A 14,946-nucleotide genomic window follows, 5' to 3' on the forward strand; every position below is an offset into this window, starting at 1 on the left:
TGACTACGAAGTTTTTTATTTTATTCAGTCATTTATTTAAATTTTTTCCATTTTTTTATTTATTTTTATTTTATTAAATTAAATGCACACGTTTTAAATAAAAACAAACCTGTCAAAATTTCATGTATAGTTTCCATTTATAATTTTAAGAAATCGATTCGACTTTGATTAGGAAATTCAAAAGCCTTATTAATGAAAAAATTGAGAAGCCTTATTAACTTTAAACACATAACAACAAAAAGGAGTTAAAAATAGAAACAAATATGATCAATAAACAATAAAATCATAAGCTAACTAAATAAATTAATTTCGTGAACGAAGTACAACATTACAAATTAAACATATTTTATAATTAGGGGAAACGTGGAAGATTCGGTCATACAGGAGTTTTAAAAAAAATTTTTCTCATGTTTAAACATTTTTTTACCTGATGATCATTTGATTTCAATGCTCTATTAAACAAAATCATATGTTGTTTCTGTCTATTAGCAGTAGGTAAAATTAAAATAAAATTACATTTGTTGTATCAATTTTATCCAGAACAGACCAAATCAAGTGTTTTGGCAAACAGGCCAGTCAAAGAGGAAATTGAATAGTGGCCCGCCATTTAAATAAATAAACAAAAAAAATCTCAATGTATAGATAAAAAACTGCGCAAACCTTTCACGTTTTCCCTAAAATTAAATTGATTTACCAAAATTTATTTAATAGAAACATTTGCTTACCTCTAACGTAAAAGATTTATGTCTTCTTAATATCCCACGAAAATTCGATATAGAAATTCCTATTTCATTCTCTTACTATTGATTTGAAAAATAACAAAATTAAATCAACTGCAATAATTAAATAAATTAAACAATTAGGCTAGTTGAAACATTTAGGAAGATTAAAAAAAAAAAAAAAAGCTTTTATAATAAATATCTAAATTTTGTAAGAGAAAAAAATTCGAATTGAACGAGTACCAATTTAAAGACACTATGGAAATCTGAAGACAATTCTAACAAGACCCTCCCCTTATTTACAGCCCTAGAAATGTTTTCTTCTTAGAAATTTATGACCAGAAATCAAACAAAAGGGTGTTTCTGTGGATATCTGTTATTTCCGAAGTTAGGAAAAAAGAGCCCCTAGGCCATATCAAGAAGCTAAAAACATTTTCTCACAGTGTAAAGTGAGGAGGCTATTTATTGACAACTCTGTGGGTGGTAGCTACGAAAGTGGGGATATTTTCATTAGTGGAAAAAGCGTTTTATTGCTCTTTTGGTAAGAAAAGTGAAGAATAACAATTGTTTTACATTTGTAAACACTTCGATTAGATTTTGAAAAGCATCCGACTATGTAAAAAAGAAAAAAATAATCTTAATAAATCGCTAAATAAAACTTTAAAAAAAGAAGAAATAAAAGTGGGATCTAGGGGGCCTCTTGAGTTATAAATCATAAATGAGTTAGAATTAAAAAAAAAAAAAAAAATTTATTGAATAAGATTTCAGACTTTACGGGGCCCCATCAGAACTCGGGGCCCTGGGCCAGGGCCCATCCTTAAAAACGGCTCTGCCTCAAACAAATCAACTCGTATTACAGAAATTATTCCAGTTCTCAATCTCAATGATTCACCTTTTCATCAAATTTTTAAGGAATTTCAATCGTTGACAAACCCTTCAATAGTAAATAAACTAACTCCGAGTCGCTGGTTTATCACTATATTGAGACTTTCGGACAACCCGTTTATGCGAAACCCAGAAGACTCTAACAGTCCGAAAAGTGTTGAATTGAAAGGTATAAAATGTATTTACATCATTTTAAGGAATGTAATTAAAAAAAAAAAAAAATGAGCGAATGCAGTCTTTAACTTCATCATAAAACGAATTTTAAGTAAGTCGTATTTTTAAAATTCAGTATTTCACGAACTATTTGACAGATATCGCTCACATTTTGTATTCTCCTTTAGAAAATTGTATACTTTAAAATAGTGTAGGAAATTGTGCTTCTTACAATTCAAAATTATTTTGACTAATCTTAAATGAAATAATGCCCCCCTCCTATTTTCCTCGACGCTACGCCTATGCTTATGAGCTGAATGGGATTGCATAATCTATTAAATTATAAAATAAAAAAAAAAATTACAAATATAGCAAAAATATAGTAATCCAATTTCCGTGAAATAATTTTTTCTTCTTTCTAAAATGGCTATAGCTGGCTCAAGCTTACTGAATTGAGTTTCATGTAGGGATTGGATATATAATATCGAATTTTTTTTTTAAAAAAAATACATAATGAAGAAAATTGCTTTTCTATTTAGATCCACTTTTCGGCCTTTCTTAAAATTGATTAAAAATGATTGCATTCTGCCACCGTTTTTCATTTTTAAACATATTAAAAAAAAATTAAAAAAATAGCCTTGTCATTGTTTCACAATGTTCTCATTCATTAAATTCTTAAGAGAATCTATAGTTGAATCTCAAGGGAGGCAAGATTTAAATATTTGTCAAGTATTTTTTTTTTCCTTCCTTTTTTGATAAATACAAAACATTATTCTTACAAAAAAATTTTATTTAATTTTTTCCAACTCCTTGTGAAATTAATTTATATACATAGAATAATTGTGCCCCCCCCCCGTCGACTTTTATTTTTTTATTTTGGAATTTCAAGTTTTACTTAATCTGTATATTAATTGTGTTATTAGTTCTAGTTCCAGGTATTAAAAGATAATTAAAAAACATTCCCAAAACTTTTTTGTCGCTGTTATTATTATTGTTGTTTACTTGACAAATGTCTAAATGTTTTTGAAATACATCGGATAAATAAATTTTGATAACTGTTACATTAAATTTTTATATTCACAATAAGAATTCTAAAGAAAGAGGAAAAAAAAAATCTTACCATGATCTGAAATCGAAAGTAAGTTATATTATAGAAAGCTTTATTTAAGAGGCTTGAAAAAGGTAAAAACTTTTGTTACTAAAATTGAATAATTTAAAAATTAATAATAAAATTGAAAAGAAAAAGAAATTAAAATCTTTTCTACGAAAAAACATTTTGTGTAAAATCAGTTCTATTCCCTGTGTTATCTTTAGATTTATATTTATATACTTTAATTAACATCTGTGTTCTTGTAGCAGAGTGGCGCAGTGGAAGCGTGCTGGGCCCATAACCCAGAGGTCCGTGGATCGAAACCACGCTCTGCTAGAATACTATTTTTAATAAAATTAGACCTTTTTTCCGATGGGAAAATTTAATCCTTCAAATATGATAATAACAAAAAGAAAATTGTAAATTTCGAGTCACAAATAAATTTATCAGAATTTTATAATTTATAGTGAGATACGGATTTATTATAATAATTGCCACATTCAATTAATACTATATTCCTTTAACTTTCCACTCTATTATTAAAAGTTTTATCAGTGTTCTAAATTCACACCTTTTTCAAAAATTATAAAAATGGTTGAAATTTTAGGTTTTGAAACACTTGGGTTAAGTTTTTCGTCATTAAAAAAAGCACAAAAGGAAACTAAAATACTAAATTGTTTAAAATCCGCTAAGATAGGTTTTTTTTAAAAACTTTTCTTTTTTATCTAAATATGATGATTAGGAGCAAAAAAAAATATATTCATAAAAAATATCATTGCTTTTAAAATTACATTAAAAAAGTTTTAAAATTACATATAAAAGTAAGAGATGATGCTATCATACACAGTAAAAGAAGTGCAAAAAAATAAAAATAAAGACATTCAATTGATAAACTTAATACGTTATAAAGCATAAATATTTCTTGACGAATAAAGCTCAAAGATTTGTTTTAGAAGCACATTTTAATTTTTTTGTAGAGCAGCGTTTTATAAAAGATCTTCTATATCTAAAGTCTAGTTACATTTAGTGCTCAAAAAGATGTTAGATGGCACCACTAACATGAATCTTCGAAGTAGCACAATAATCACAGTTACAGACCCTAAGGAGTATAGAGTAACAGATACTAAAGACTGTTGTTACTCAAAGGTGTTATTAAATATCCAAAATACTGTACAAATTGTCCAATATGAATCGATTAATTTTTTGTGAAGACGTTATTTTTCTAAGTAATGGCAACACAATAAATAAATGATATATAATAAAAAAAAAATAAACATGACATTTGCTTTTTTATAGGTGCAACAGCTGAGAATTATAAATGATGTTTTGTTTTGATTCACTTCTTTCCAGAACTGTTGAAATTGGTTCTTAAAACAAAATATTCCTCAGTTACATATATAAAAATTAGCAAAAAAATATACAAATGACTGTTTGATTTCACTGAAATTGTGATTGTTGTCGCTGTAGTTATATTTTTTGGAGTCATGTATAGTTTTGAAGGAGAATTTCGAAGACGTCCTCAGCAATCTTTAGGAGGAGCTAGCCGAAAGGTAGCTCGCGAAGAGCTACTGCACCTAGCGCAAGCTGAAAGATCACAAAGGGAAGAAAAGCGTAGGCTTATACAATCAGCCACGATAATTCAAGCGTTTGTGCGTGGATCATTGTCTAGGCAACTAGTGAAACGGAAACTCAGAAATGAATTTGATGAAATATCAAAACACGCAGATCAAAACATACTGTTGAACTCAGATTTACTGCATGATCAAGTGGGAAAACTATTGCATTTCTATGATGAACTTCAGGATAGTTCTCGTCTTGTAGCTATCAACCAAACATTTCTAAAGGATGCTTCTAATTTTGCTTGTGTATTTTTTATCCAACCAGAACGTTGGCTTTTTAAATTACAAAAACTCTTATGGTTAAATGTAAAGTATTTAAAAAACTGTGTCAAACCAAATTCAAATATATCTTTATCGTTACGATTTATTGAAGTTTTCACTTCTTCAGAATTGTATGATAATATTAATCAGAATTGCATGACAGCTAGTGGTTTTAATTCACTATCACCTGACTTTAAATCCCATATTTTAGGAAAAATCTGGGATTTCCTGATAAGGAAAGGCTATTATGCTTTATTACGTTTAGTTTTGGATAACAATGTTCCAGATTCATTATTGATATCTGCAAGACCACCTACTCCTCTTGCAAGTTCCTTATTAGACCTTTTCACTAGACCCCTGATCTTAAAAACTGAGAAGAAATCTTATTTCTTTCAAACACTACTTCAAGACATCTTCACCCAAGATCCATCTCCACAGATAACATGTTTTTTACTTCCAGCATTTGCTTGTAAACATGATGTAATTACCATTGATACCATACTGACTGCAATATACCCAGACAATCTTGCTTTCAATTTTCGCGCAACACCTAGTTTGCTTTATACGTTTGTTTATCTTATATCGAAGCAAGCGAGACTGTTAACAGAGTTGCAATGTGCGGAATACTTAACTTGTGTTCAGTTTTTGCTGCAATCTATCTCACAATGGAGAGAAAATGTAACAATTAGTGATTGCAGTTCTGAAGATGGTGAAATGTATGCTGAAAATGATGCTCCCAGTTTTAAACTCTTAACTGAAATCATTAGTATGATCAATGAAATTGACCATGTCAATATGATAATGTCAATATTACAAAATGAAAAAACATTTAATCAATGTGTTGTTTCTATTTGTAGCTTATGCCAATTATTATTAAGTCAGGAACAATTGGCAATACATAACTATCGCCTACTTTACACTCTAGCTTTTAAACCCTCATTCTTTAGAATGTTATGGAGATCTGTAGTTAGTGCAAGTGTACCATCTGTCTTTGGTTCTACTACACCACTGTTACAAATTATTAATCAAGGAATGACTTTTAGCTCTGATGATCAAGAAATGTTCCTTCCACAACTCATTGTGTTTTGTTCTCTTCTGAATCATCTTCTCTCGACCTTGCATGACTTTGAGTTTTACGATCAAAGTAGAGATAATAGTGGAGTTAAAATGATGCCTTTTAATTTAGTCGAACTTGCTTCTATCAGCGCCACCTTGAAAGATGTTTGTATGGGTCTCATTGAGTTGGCTTATCCTGATAAAAAAGCACCTTTTACTAATGATTATGTGAATGCCATGAGAAGTGTTGGATCAAAAAGAATGGACAAAAGTTCGGACAATTTTGAGATCTATCGCTGGAACCAATTATTTAAAGCTGTTGTAACCTTGTTGCGCCAGCTGTATTCCAGAGACTGTCGAAGAAAATTTTGTCCCGATGGAACCTGGATTGCTAAACAATTTCCAGTTTTCATGGACAGAGCTGCAGAAATGTATTTTACCAAAAGAAGAGGGCCAAGTTATGAGCCGTTTGTAGGATTACAAAATTTAACTCGAGAACAACTGGAAGAAGAGGGACCACCCCCATCCGCTGTCGAGGCTCGGCAGCTTGCGATTCTTAGAGAATTTCCTTTTGCTATTAGATTTCACGATCGTTTTAAAATATTTCAATCCCTGATCGTGAAAGATAAACATGATAATCAGGGAGAACTGTTAAATTTTCAAATGGGTCCACTTATTAGAGTTACTATACGTCGTAATTTTATATATGAGGATGCCTCTAGTGCACTGTCTCTTCAAAGTGAACCTAATATCAAAATGAGAATTCTGGTTCAATTAGTAAATGCAGTTGGTTTAGATGAAGTAGGCATTGATGGTGGTGGCTTGTTTCGTGAATTTATGCATGAACTTCTAAAAACTTGTTTTGACCCAAATAGAGGTTTTTTTAAAACTACTCATGATGGTCTACTGTATCCAAATCCAAATGTGCAACGTGTTATGCCTGATTTTGCAAGACATTATTTCTTCATCGGTAGAATGCTGGGAAAGGCAATTTATGAAAATATGTTGGTGGAGCTACCTCTTGCAGCCTTCTTCCTTACAAAGATTTTATCCCGGCATACTTCAGATGTCGACATTCATCACCTGGCATCATTAGATCCCGTAATGTATCGAAATTTATTGTACTTGAAAACTTACGATGGTGATGTATCAGATTTAGGTTTAGATTTTACTGTCATGAATAGTGAATTTGGTGAAAATGAAGTAGTTGAGCTGAAACCTGGTGGTGCTAATATTCCCGTAACCGAAAGTAATCGTATTAACTACATTCATTTAATGGCAGATTTCAAGTTGAATCGTCAGATCAAGGCTCAATGCCAAGCATTTAAAGAAGGATTGGCTAATGTAATTGATATTGAATGGCTTTACATGTTCGACCCCAATGAGCTACAAATCTTGATTTCGGGGGCACAAACACCGATTGATATTGAAGACCTAAAAAACCATACTACTTATGCAGGTGGTTATTCTGATACTCATCCTGTCATCTGTGCCTTCTGGAAAGTTGTAGAAGGTTTTGATGAACGCCAAAAAAGGCAGCTATTAAAGTTTGTCACCAGTTGCTCACATGCCCCTCTTTTAGGATTTAAGGAACTTTCACCTCCATTCTGTATTCAAAATGCTGGTAGAGAGGATAGACTGCCCACAGCATCTACTTGTATGAACCTTTTAAAGTTACCTGAGTTTGAGACTGAAGAACTGCTTAAAATAAAATTGGTGTATGCAATAGAATCTGGAGCAGGATTTGAATTAAGTTGATTTATGTTTTTAAATAAAATTTTCGGTGATATTTTGTATTTCCCCCCTTTTTTGTGTAATATAGGCATAAAATTTAATAATATATTTCATATAATTTCTCCTAATCATACAAGATTGTATTTTGTTCCTGACATATTTACTTTGATATACCAAATTGTGTAATGTACATACATAGTTTTTTGTTAAAATTTTATTATTATAAAATTTAAGATTTTTGCAAGCTTGTATTTTGAGTATATGTCATGAAATGACTGTTAAATTATAAATAAGGCTGTCACAAGACTAGTTTGTTAGAATATGGTTTAGTAATAAGAAATGGTCAATGCTTAACTACAATAAATTTTTTTGAAGAAAACATTTTTAAAGCTGTAAAAAAATCTTGGATTGTTAATTTTACAATATAATTTTTTTTTTATCAAGTTGTATTTTTGGATACAAAAAATTATTTCACATCCTCGTGAGATACATGTTTTTAAATATGTAACACTAGTATTCTAAGATTAAGTTAATAAATTTATGTTATGTATATTATATCTGAAAAACTTTGCAATAAAAAGGTATTTAAGTTTTGTATTGTCAATGTCATTTCACTTAAGACATTACATTGATTTGCAATATTTATGCTAAACATGTACATGACTCTATAATGAAATGTCAAAATGTGTATGTATGCTAATTTTTTATTAAATAATTTTTATTTTTTGAATTCTGAAATTCCTTAGTCACCACTATTGATAGCATAAATTAAAAGTTTTCAGATGGTGGCTGTTTTAATCATGGTCAATTGGTTATGGAGTTGAAAAAAAAAAAGATCTAATATTGAGATTTTTAATTTATCTCTATGTGGATCTTGACTTAAACCAAAAAGTTTACTACGTCGTAATTCAATTAAATGATCTATTGAGGTAACTAATTTCTCTTTCAGAGTCCCAGAAATTGAAATACCAGACTAAGATTTGATAGCTGAGGGGAAAAAAGTTATGCTGAGCTGTTTAATCATTAACAGTGTTAAGATCAGTGGGAGGATTACTGAAAATTCTGTTATTTTATATGCTTTTTCTTCCTTTTTTTAAATAGGTAATTTTTTTAGACATGCTATAAAATTTTTTCTTTCTAACTGTATTTGATGTAAAATTAAGAGGACCTACTTAAATTCAGTTAAATAGATTCTGGGAATTCAGGATATGGATCCTTGGCAGGTTAGTTCGGTATTTTGTGTCAAATATACTTATACAGTATTACGGCAACAAGAAAAGAAACTGTTCACAAAACTTTCATTTTTCAACCAACTTTAAAGGAAAAAATAAGTATATCGAATTCTACAATAAATTAAACTTTGCAACTGAGATTTTATTGAAAAACCAGTAAGGGTACACAGTTCCACTTGTATACCCTCTCCACTACTCTCGTGGCTTACCAGCGGCCACCTTAAGTCTCTTTCTTTCGAAGATAGTGTTAAAATCTTCCCAGGTGCCACAACATGCAGGCTTCTCCCCAACAAATCCTGGACTGGACAAGAGGGACATTCTAGAAAACCCACTTTTGGTGGCCGACTTCCTCCGGGTCATGAATTTCATGGACATTGTTTAGCCCTGCTAATTTTGGGGATTAGGAAGAAGAAGAACAACTACTCTCATAATCATTATTTGCGTTGTTAAGAAAATTTCATAATTTATTTCACCAAGTTTAGGTTTTCTTTTATGTTTTAGAAAAGTCAAAGCAAGGTTTACTGAAAGTGCCAAGATGTTTTTCATTATTGTAATCACAGTTTTATTTCATTATTGAGTTGGGGAGGAGGTTAAAAAAACATATCTTCCAAAAAATTTAAATCTGTAATTAATCCAATAAGGTGTAATTTAATTTTCTTTTAATGGCTCATATTTTTTTTTGTGGGCTAGCTAACAATGAATGAAAAATATTTTTATACGCTTAAAATATTGTGATTTAACCCCTTAACGATCAGTTAATTTTCAAGAAAACGGTCATAAAAGTGCCTATTTTTTGGCTTTTGTATTTGATTAGGGCTGCAACTAGTTTAAAATAAACTAACTATCTACAATTACCTTAAAAGCATCCTGGTACTGCCATCAGGTGTGTAAAATGAGAAATATACAATGTTTTCCGGGCCAAAGAAATTAATTAGTTTTATTCTTATTGGCGCGTTACTACTGAACACTCCAGCCCGTCAATATCACGGGAGCGAGAAATAGTGGACGAAATCTCACCCCGACATTTTCACGGGAGCGAGAAGGAAGGGGTTTAAAGGTGCAAAATCATGTGTGATGTTTTTCATAAAAATCTTAATTGTTACTCCAATTCTACAACTAGTTCTTTTCCATCATTACCAAACTCATCCATCAGAGGGATATGACCAAAGAGTAAAAATATTGAACTTGCTTTTAATCATCTCTACTTAATTATCATTAATAAACTTTATTTATAAATACACAGATATATAATAAATTTATTTTAGATGGTGGGTATTTACTCTCTACTATTTTTGGAAACAAGTTAAACATACATTGTTGCTTAGAGTTAGAGAGATACAGCAAGCATTGCTCTTAAAATTTATCACCATCTTTTTCTAAAAATTACATAACATGTAACATTCAGCCTTATCAGAAAGATAGAATGTGTTAGAGGCATGAGATTCTTCTTGATTTATCACTTCTCAGATTTGCAATTTTCCTTTTTCTCACAACTTTCCTCTCTTACTTATTTTTTAGTTTACTATTTTTAATGATGTTGAAAAATAACCAGACTGTGTTAAACATTAAAAAAAAATTTAAAAACTAATCAAATAAAGTTTTAAATCCATGGATTGATAAAGATTGAGGTCAGGTACTGGCAATTTATTTAGAAATCATTTACTGATTTTCTTAGAGTTGTAGTTGTTGCACTTTGATGTTTACAGCAAATGTTTCATATGGTGGAGTAATCTTATTCAATCAAGTGGAATCTTGTTACCAACATTCCACTGTTCCAAGATAATTTCAACATTTCTCAAATGCTATATTTTCTGACCTGTTAATTCGTATGAGGATTGATTTATCAATTCTCTTGTTGAAAGTTTAAATAACTTAGTGTAAGTCATTATAAGCCAATGTTGCAAACACATTAGTCTTCTAAATTTTTGTGAAAAATTTGTAGAAGTTTGAAGTTATTTTGTGCCATAGTTAGTTTAATTGCCATCTATTAAAAACAAAGCCAGCCACTTTTATTAAAAGTAACGTGTTATTAAATTATAATCTATTTATCAAAAGTTAGTTGAGAAGAGGGAACAAAATTCAAAAATGCATCGGAGAATTACCCATGTTGGTATCAATCCCAATAACAGAAACCTCTGAATTGATCTTCAAAACCACACGAAAAATTCTAAGATTTATATGCAGAGCCTGTGATATTTGTATTTATTAATATTTGCTTGATAGACAAAAATAGATTTGGGACATCTGCCTCCATGGTACCCAGTAATGTCAACTGTCATCATAATGATGTTACTGTCTGGTTCTTGTAATTGTAATTAACTTTTTAAAAAATGTTTGATGTCTTGCCCTGGAGATTGCTTCGTATATTACGTTTTGTGTTTGTTCCTTAAGTGATGTTTCATGTCTACCATTGACTAGTTTATCTATTTCAATTTAAGTGACTGCTTTCCTTTAGATACTTTGACACTATACATTCCAATAGCAAATAAATTACAAGGTAGTACCATTAAAAAAAAACAGGTTTTAGAATCAAAGCTTTATATTGACCTGCTCCATACAGGCATTAAAAGACTCAGGCTATAGATAAAGAATTCAAAGTATTATGTTAATAAATTCAAGTTGTTTGGGTGCAGGAAGGAGATTGTTGAATAATATCCCTCTTTTAACAAAATTTGTAACACTGCAAGTTTTGTTAAAGAGTGATTAAGATATAAAAAATTAGAAAAGAGAAATTCAGTAATATATTTATATATTCTTTTCTCTAAAATGCAAGCTTTCCGCCTAGGTAAGAATAGTTTTTTTGCATAACGAAATATATTTAAAATGTTTTTTTTTTTCTTTACTAAATGTTCATACATTTGTATTGTACAAATAAACAATGATGTTATGTTTGCAATTAATTAATGTTAAAGCAGGATTGAATCTTGTAACAGAATAATTTATTATATGCAAAAAAGTAAATAATTCACAAGGGGGGAAAAATCATTAATTATTTTTACTTTCAGGAAAGTTTCCTTGATAGAGGCATGTTCTAAAATGTTTTCCATCTATTAAAATTTAATAATTCAAATCAAATAAGAATAAAAATAAAATACTTTGTGGAATCATTTTAAAATTACTTTTTATTCATTAATGCTTATAAGGAGAATTAAGTTATCGGAATAAAAATATAAGATAACTTGTCAAACCTTTTAAAGTATGTATTCCAAATAAATCATGTATTTTTTTTAAGCCTTAACATATATTATTTATTCTGGCAAAAAATGATTTTTTATATACAGTAACATTTCATAAATTTGTAATGTTGACAAGGTAGCATTGTTTTTATATATTGTTTAATTTATATGTTATTATTTAATTTAAATTGCAAAACAAATCTTTGTAAAGGAGGGTTTATCACCTGTTCATAATGAAACAGGATAATAATAAGGATAATTAGGTTAAAAGACAACAGAAGAATAAAGCTTGACTGGCAAAGATATAGTTTTGACTCAAATTAAAAGATTAATTTTTAGTTAGCGTTTTACAATCCATAAGCAAGTTATATTTACTTTTTTAATAAGCTTTATGAAGAATTGTTTCCTGTCAACATATGCAAATGAAGTATTGAGCACAAAATTACTATTTAAAATTCTAAAGCAATATTTTGAATTAATTTTTAGCATTGTTGCTAAATAATCTCTTGGGTAAGTATTTTAGTAACCAAATATTAATAAAGAATTAAAAAAAGAAAGAAAAAAAACAAGTTTGTGATGAAAATTGCAATGATAATGATTATGTTTACTTTTTATACTTATGGAATTAGAAACTTAATCTACAAAACACTACAATTAAAAAATTTAGGAATCTTTTAATCAACATGAAGCAAAACAACAATGATTTTGCAGCAATTATAGTGCAAAGCAAGCAAGGGACAGGGTGCTTTGGTGTACAATTGAAGTTGTTTACACATATTTATTCTTGATAAAGATTATTTGCCTCAGAAGGAAATTATAAAATCCTTGAAAGAAAACCACCAATCTAAATTAAGGAAAGACTGTTTGTAATTTAAAAGAGTGATAGGTTAATGAATTAAATTTTAATAGATTACTTTAATTTTCAGTGTGTCCCGAACTCAAAGAAATATTTAAAGATTTTGTCTTCAATTCTTACAATTTTGTTACTTCAGATTTGTATTTTAACGATAACATAGATTATAAAATCTAGCAAATACATCAGCTAAATAAAAAATGCAACTGAATTTTCTTTATGGGTTTTTAAAATGATTTTCCATGCCATTGCAATCAGGCAATACACACTCTTTATATGTTTGAAGAAAAAGAAATTTTTTAATCATGAACAAATAGCATAGTGGTATTTGTCTGATTGTGCTTGTATACAAATTGTTTTGGGTACAAAATTTTATTTTGCAGTTACAATATTTAATACGAAGATGTATGATGACCAGATGGGTAAAACTGAAAAACCAGATAGATTAATTTTTTTAGAAACACGAATTTTTCCTTGATTTCGGCAATACTTATGTATATTGAAGATTATTACATTCAAATTGAGCTTCCTAGATTTTTTTTCATGGAAAAATTCACACTTTTTCTTCAAAACAAAGCCCCTCTTATTTTTGTAGGATGCTTTTTAGATATTTGGCATTATAATTTAGAAAATTCCATTTTTACTTGACTTTCTATACACCTTCCACTATATATCGATAATCTATTATAGATATAAACATAAAATTTGTACAAAAATGGGGCGAATATTTCGTTTTTCTTTGTTTCAAATTAATTGCGTGATTTTTCACCATTTTTTAAATATTAGTATAAAGCATAATTTTAATTCCCTAAGCAAATCGGCCTTGAACAAAGATTTTTTTACCTCAGCACAATTTTGCAATGCAATTTTTTTTATTTCTTAAGTGGCATTATGGAATGTTTACAGTTCTTGAAGAATAAGAGGAAAAAACCTTTTTTAAGTGTTTTTTTTTTATATGCAAAAAATGCCTGAAGCAGTTTTTTTTTTTGAATTGCCAAGATTGATAGGACCGCTGTGATATACCCACAACCATAATATAACCACTGTGTGTATGAGTAGGAGAATTAACAAGCAATTTCAAGCAGCTGGTTGATGAATATAATGGAAATGAACAAAAGTATGTAGATAGATAATTTTCATTTCTGAGTTTTACAGAAAGCTCAGAGAATTAATGTTTCACATCCACTTTTAAACTAAACATGCTTAAAGAAAACAACAAAGGATGAAATGATAGAAATTACAAAAATTTTATTTTAATTCTTATAATAGTAAAAGTTAAAATACAAAATATATGTTTAGAAATACTTATAGTCTTTACACTCTAAAAATATTTTTACATAGTATAATATCATTATATTAATAACTATTTTTAAAATAATCTTTATAAAACAGGATTTAATAGAGTTTAAATTTATACATAAGTACAGTATACCTCACTCAAAACAAATGTTATGTTCGCCATTCAATATTTTTATTATTTAACTAACAAGTTGACAGTCGCTGCCTGTAAGAAATATTATATCTTCCTCTATGACTGTATTATGATTAAGTGGTATAGTAAATAGAGAATCAGAGATAGTGGCAACCCAAAAATTAAATAGAGTGCTTTGCTTGATAACATGGGAAACTTTATCTTAATAAATATTATAAAATCTTAAAATTGAGCAATAATAATAATAGTAAAAAAAGTAAATAAGCTGAACAAATAAAAAGATATAACTGCCATAATGTATTTTAGAAACAAAATGATGACAAAAAAAATTATTGCAAACCAACATTAAGAAAATTGCATTGTACACAAAAATATGTTGACTTACACAATTTTGTGTAAGCCAACAGACAGAAAAATGAGACAATTCACAAATAACTCAAAAACAATATTTTAGAATAAATACTGTTACAAATAAAGTACTAAGAAAACTATTAACATTTAAATCGATACAGACATGACTAGAGGAATTGAATAATTGTGAACTTTGTTTTAAGTGCATATTCACGGACCACTAAAATTTGAGATAATGTTAATTCATAATTGTAGCAATAATTGTCTGGATATCGATTGAAACACTAGAAGGATTAACAGAAGATATTGGCGCAAACCAAGCACATCAAAGAGATCAAAGAGTGATTTTTGGACATTGAGTGCCATAATATCGGCATTTTTTAAA

At 29.1% G+C, this 14,946-nt stretch overlaps 1 protein-coding gene across 1 annotated transcript; it reads left to right on the plus strand.

Annotated features, from left to right (window-relative positions):
• The first annotated feature begins 3,951 nt into the window (after window positions 1-3,951).
• Window positions 3,952-8,110, plus strand: LOC107442428 (ubiquitin-protein ligase E3C). Its single transcript, XM_016070726.4, has one exon. The coding sequence runs from the start codon at window positions 4,332-4,334 to the stop codon at window positions 7,539-7,541; it is 3,210 nt and encodes a 1,069-aa protein (XP_015926212.1). The 5' UTR covers window positions 3,952-4,331; the 3' UTR covers window positions 7,542-8,110.
• The last annotated feature ends 6,836 nt before the right edge of the window (window positions 8,111-14,946 follow it).

The sequence above is a fragment of the Parasteatoda tepidariorum genome, chromosome 3, assembly GCF_982258835.1.
Source record: "Parasteatoda tepidariorum strain Cologne lab strain chromosome 3, Ptep-v5.0, whole genome shotgun sequence".
Lineage (NCBI taxonomy): Eukaryota > Metazoa > Arthropoda > Arachnida > Araneae > Theridiidae > Parasteatoda > Parasteatoda tepidariorum.

Bases quoted from the DNA above. Each gene is read 5' to 3' on its own strand.
- LOC107442428 (XM_016070726.4), top strand. From the start codon at position 4,332: ATGTATAGTTTTGAAGGAGAATTTCGAAGACGTCCTCAGCAATCTTTA.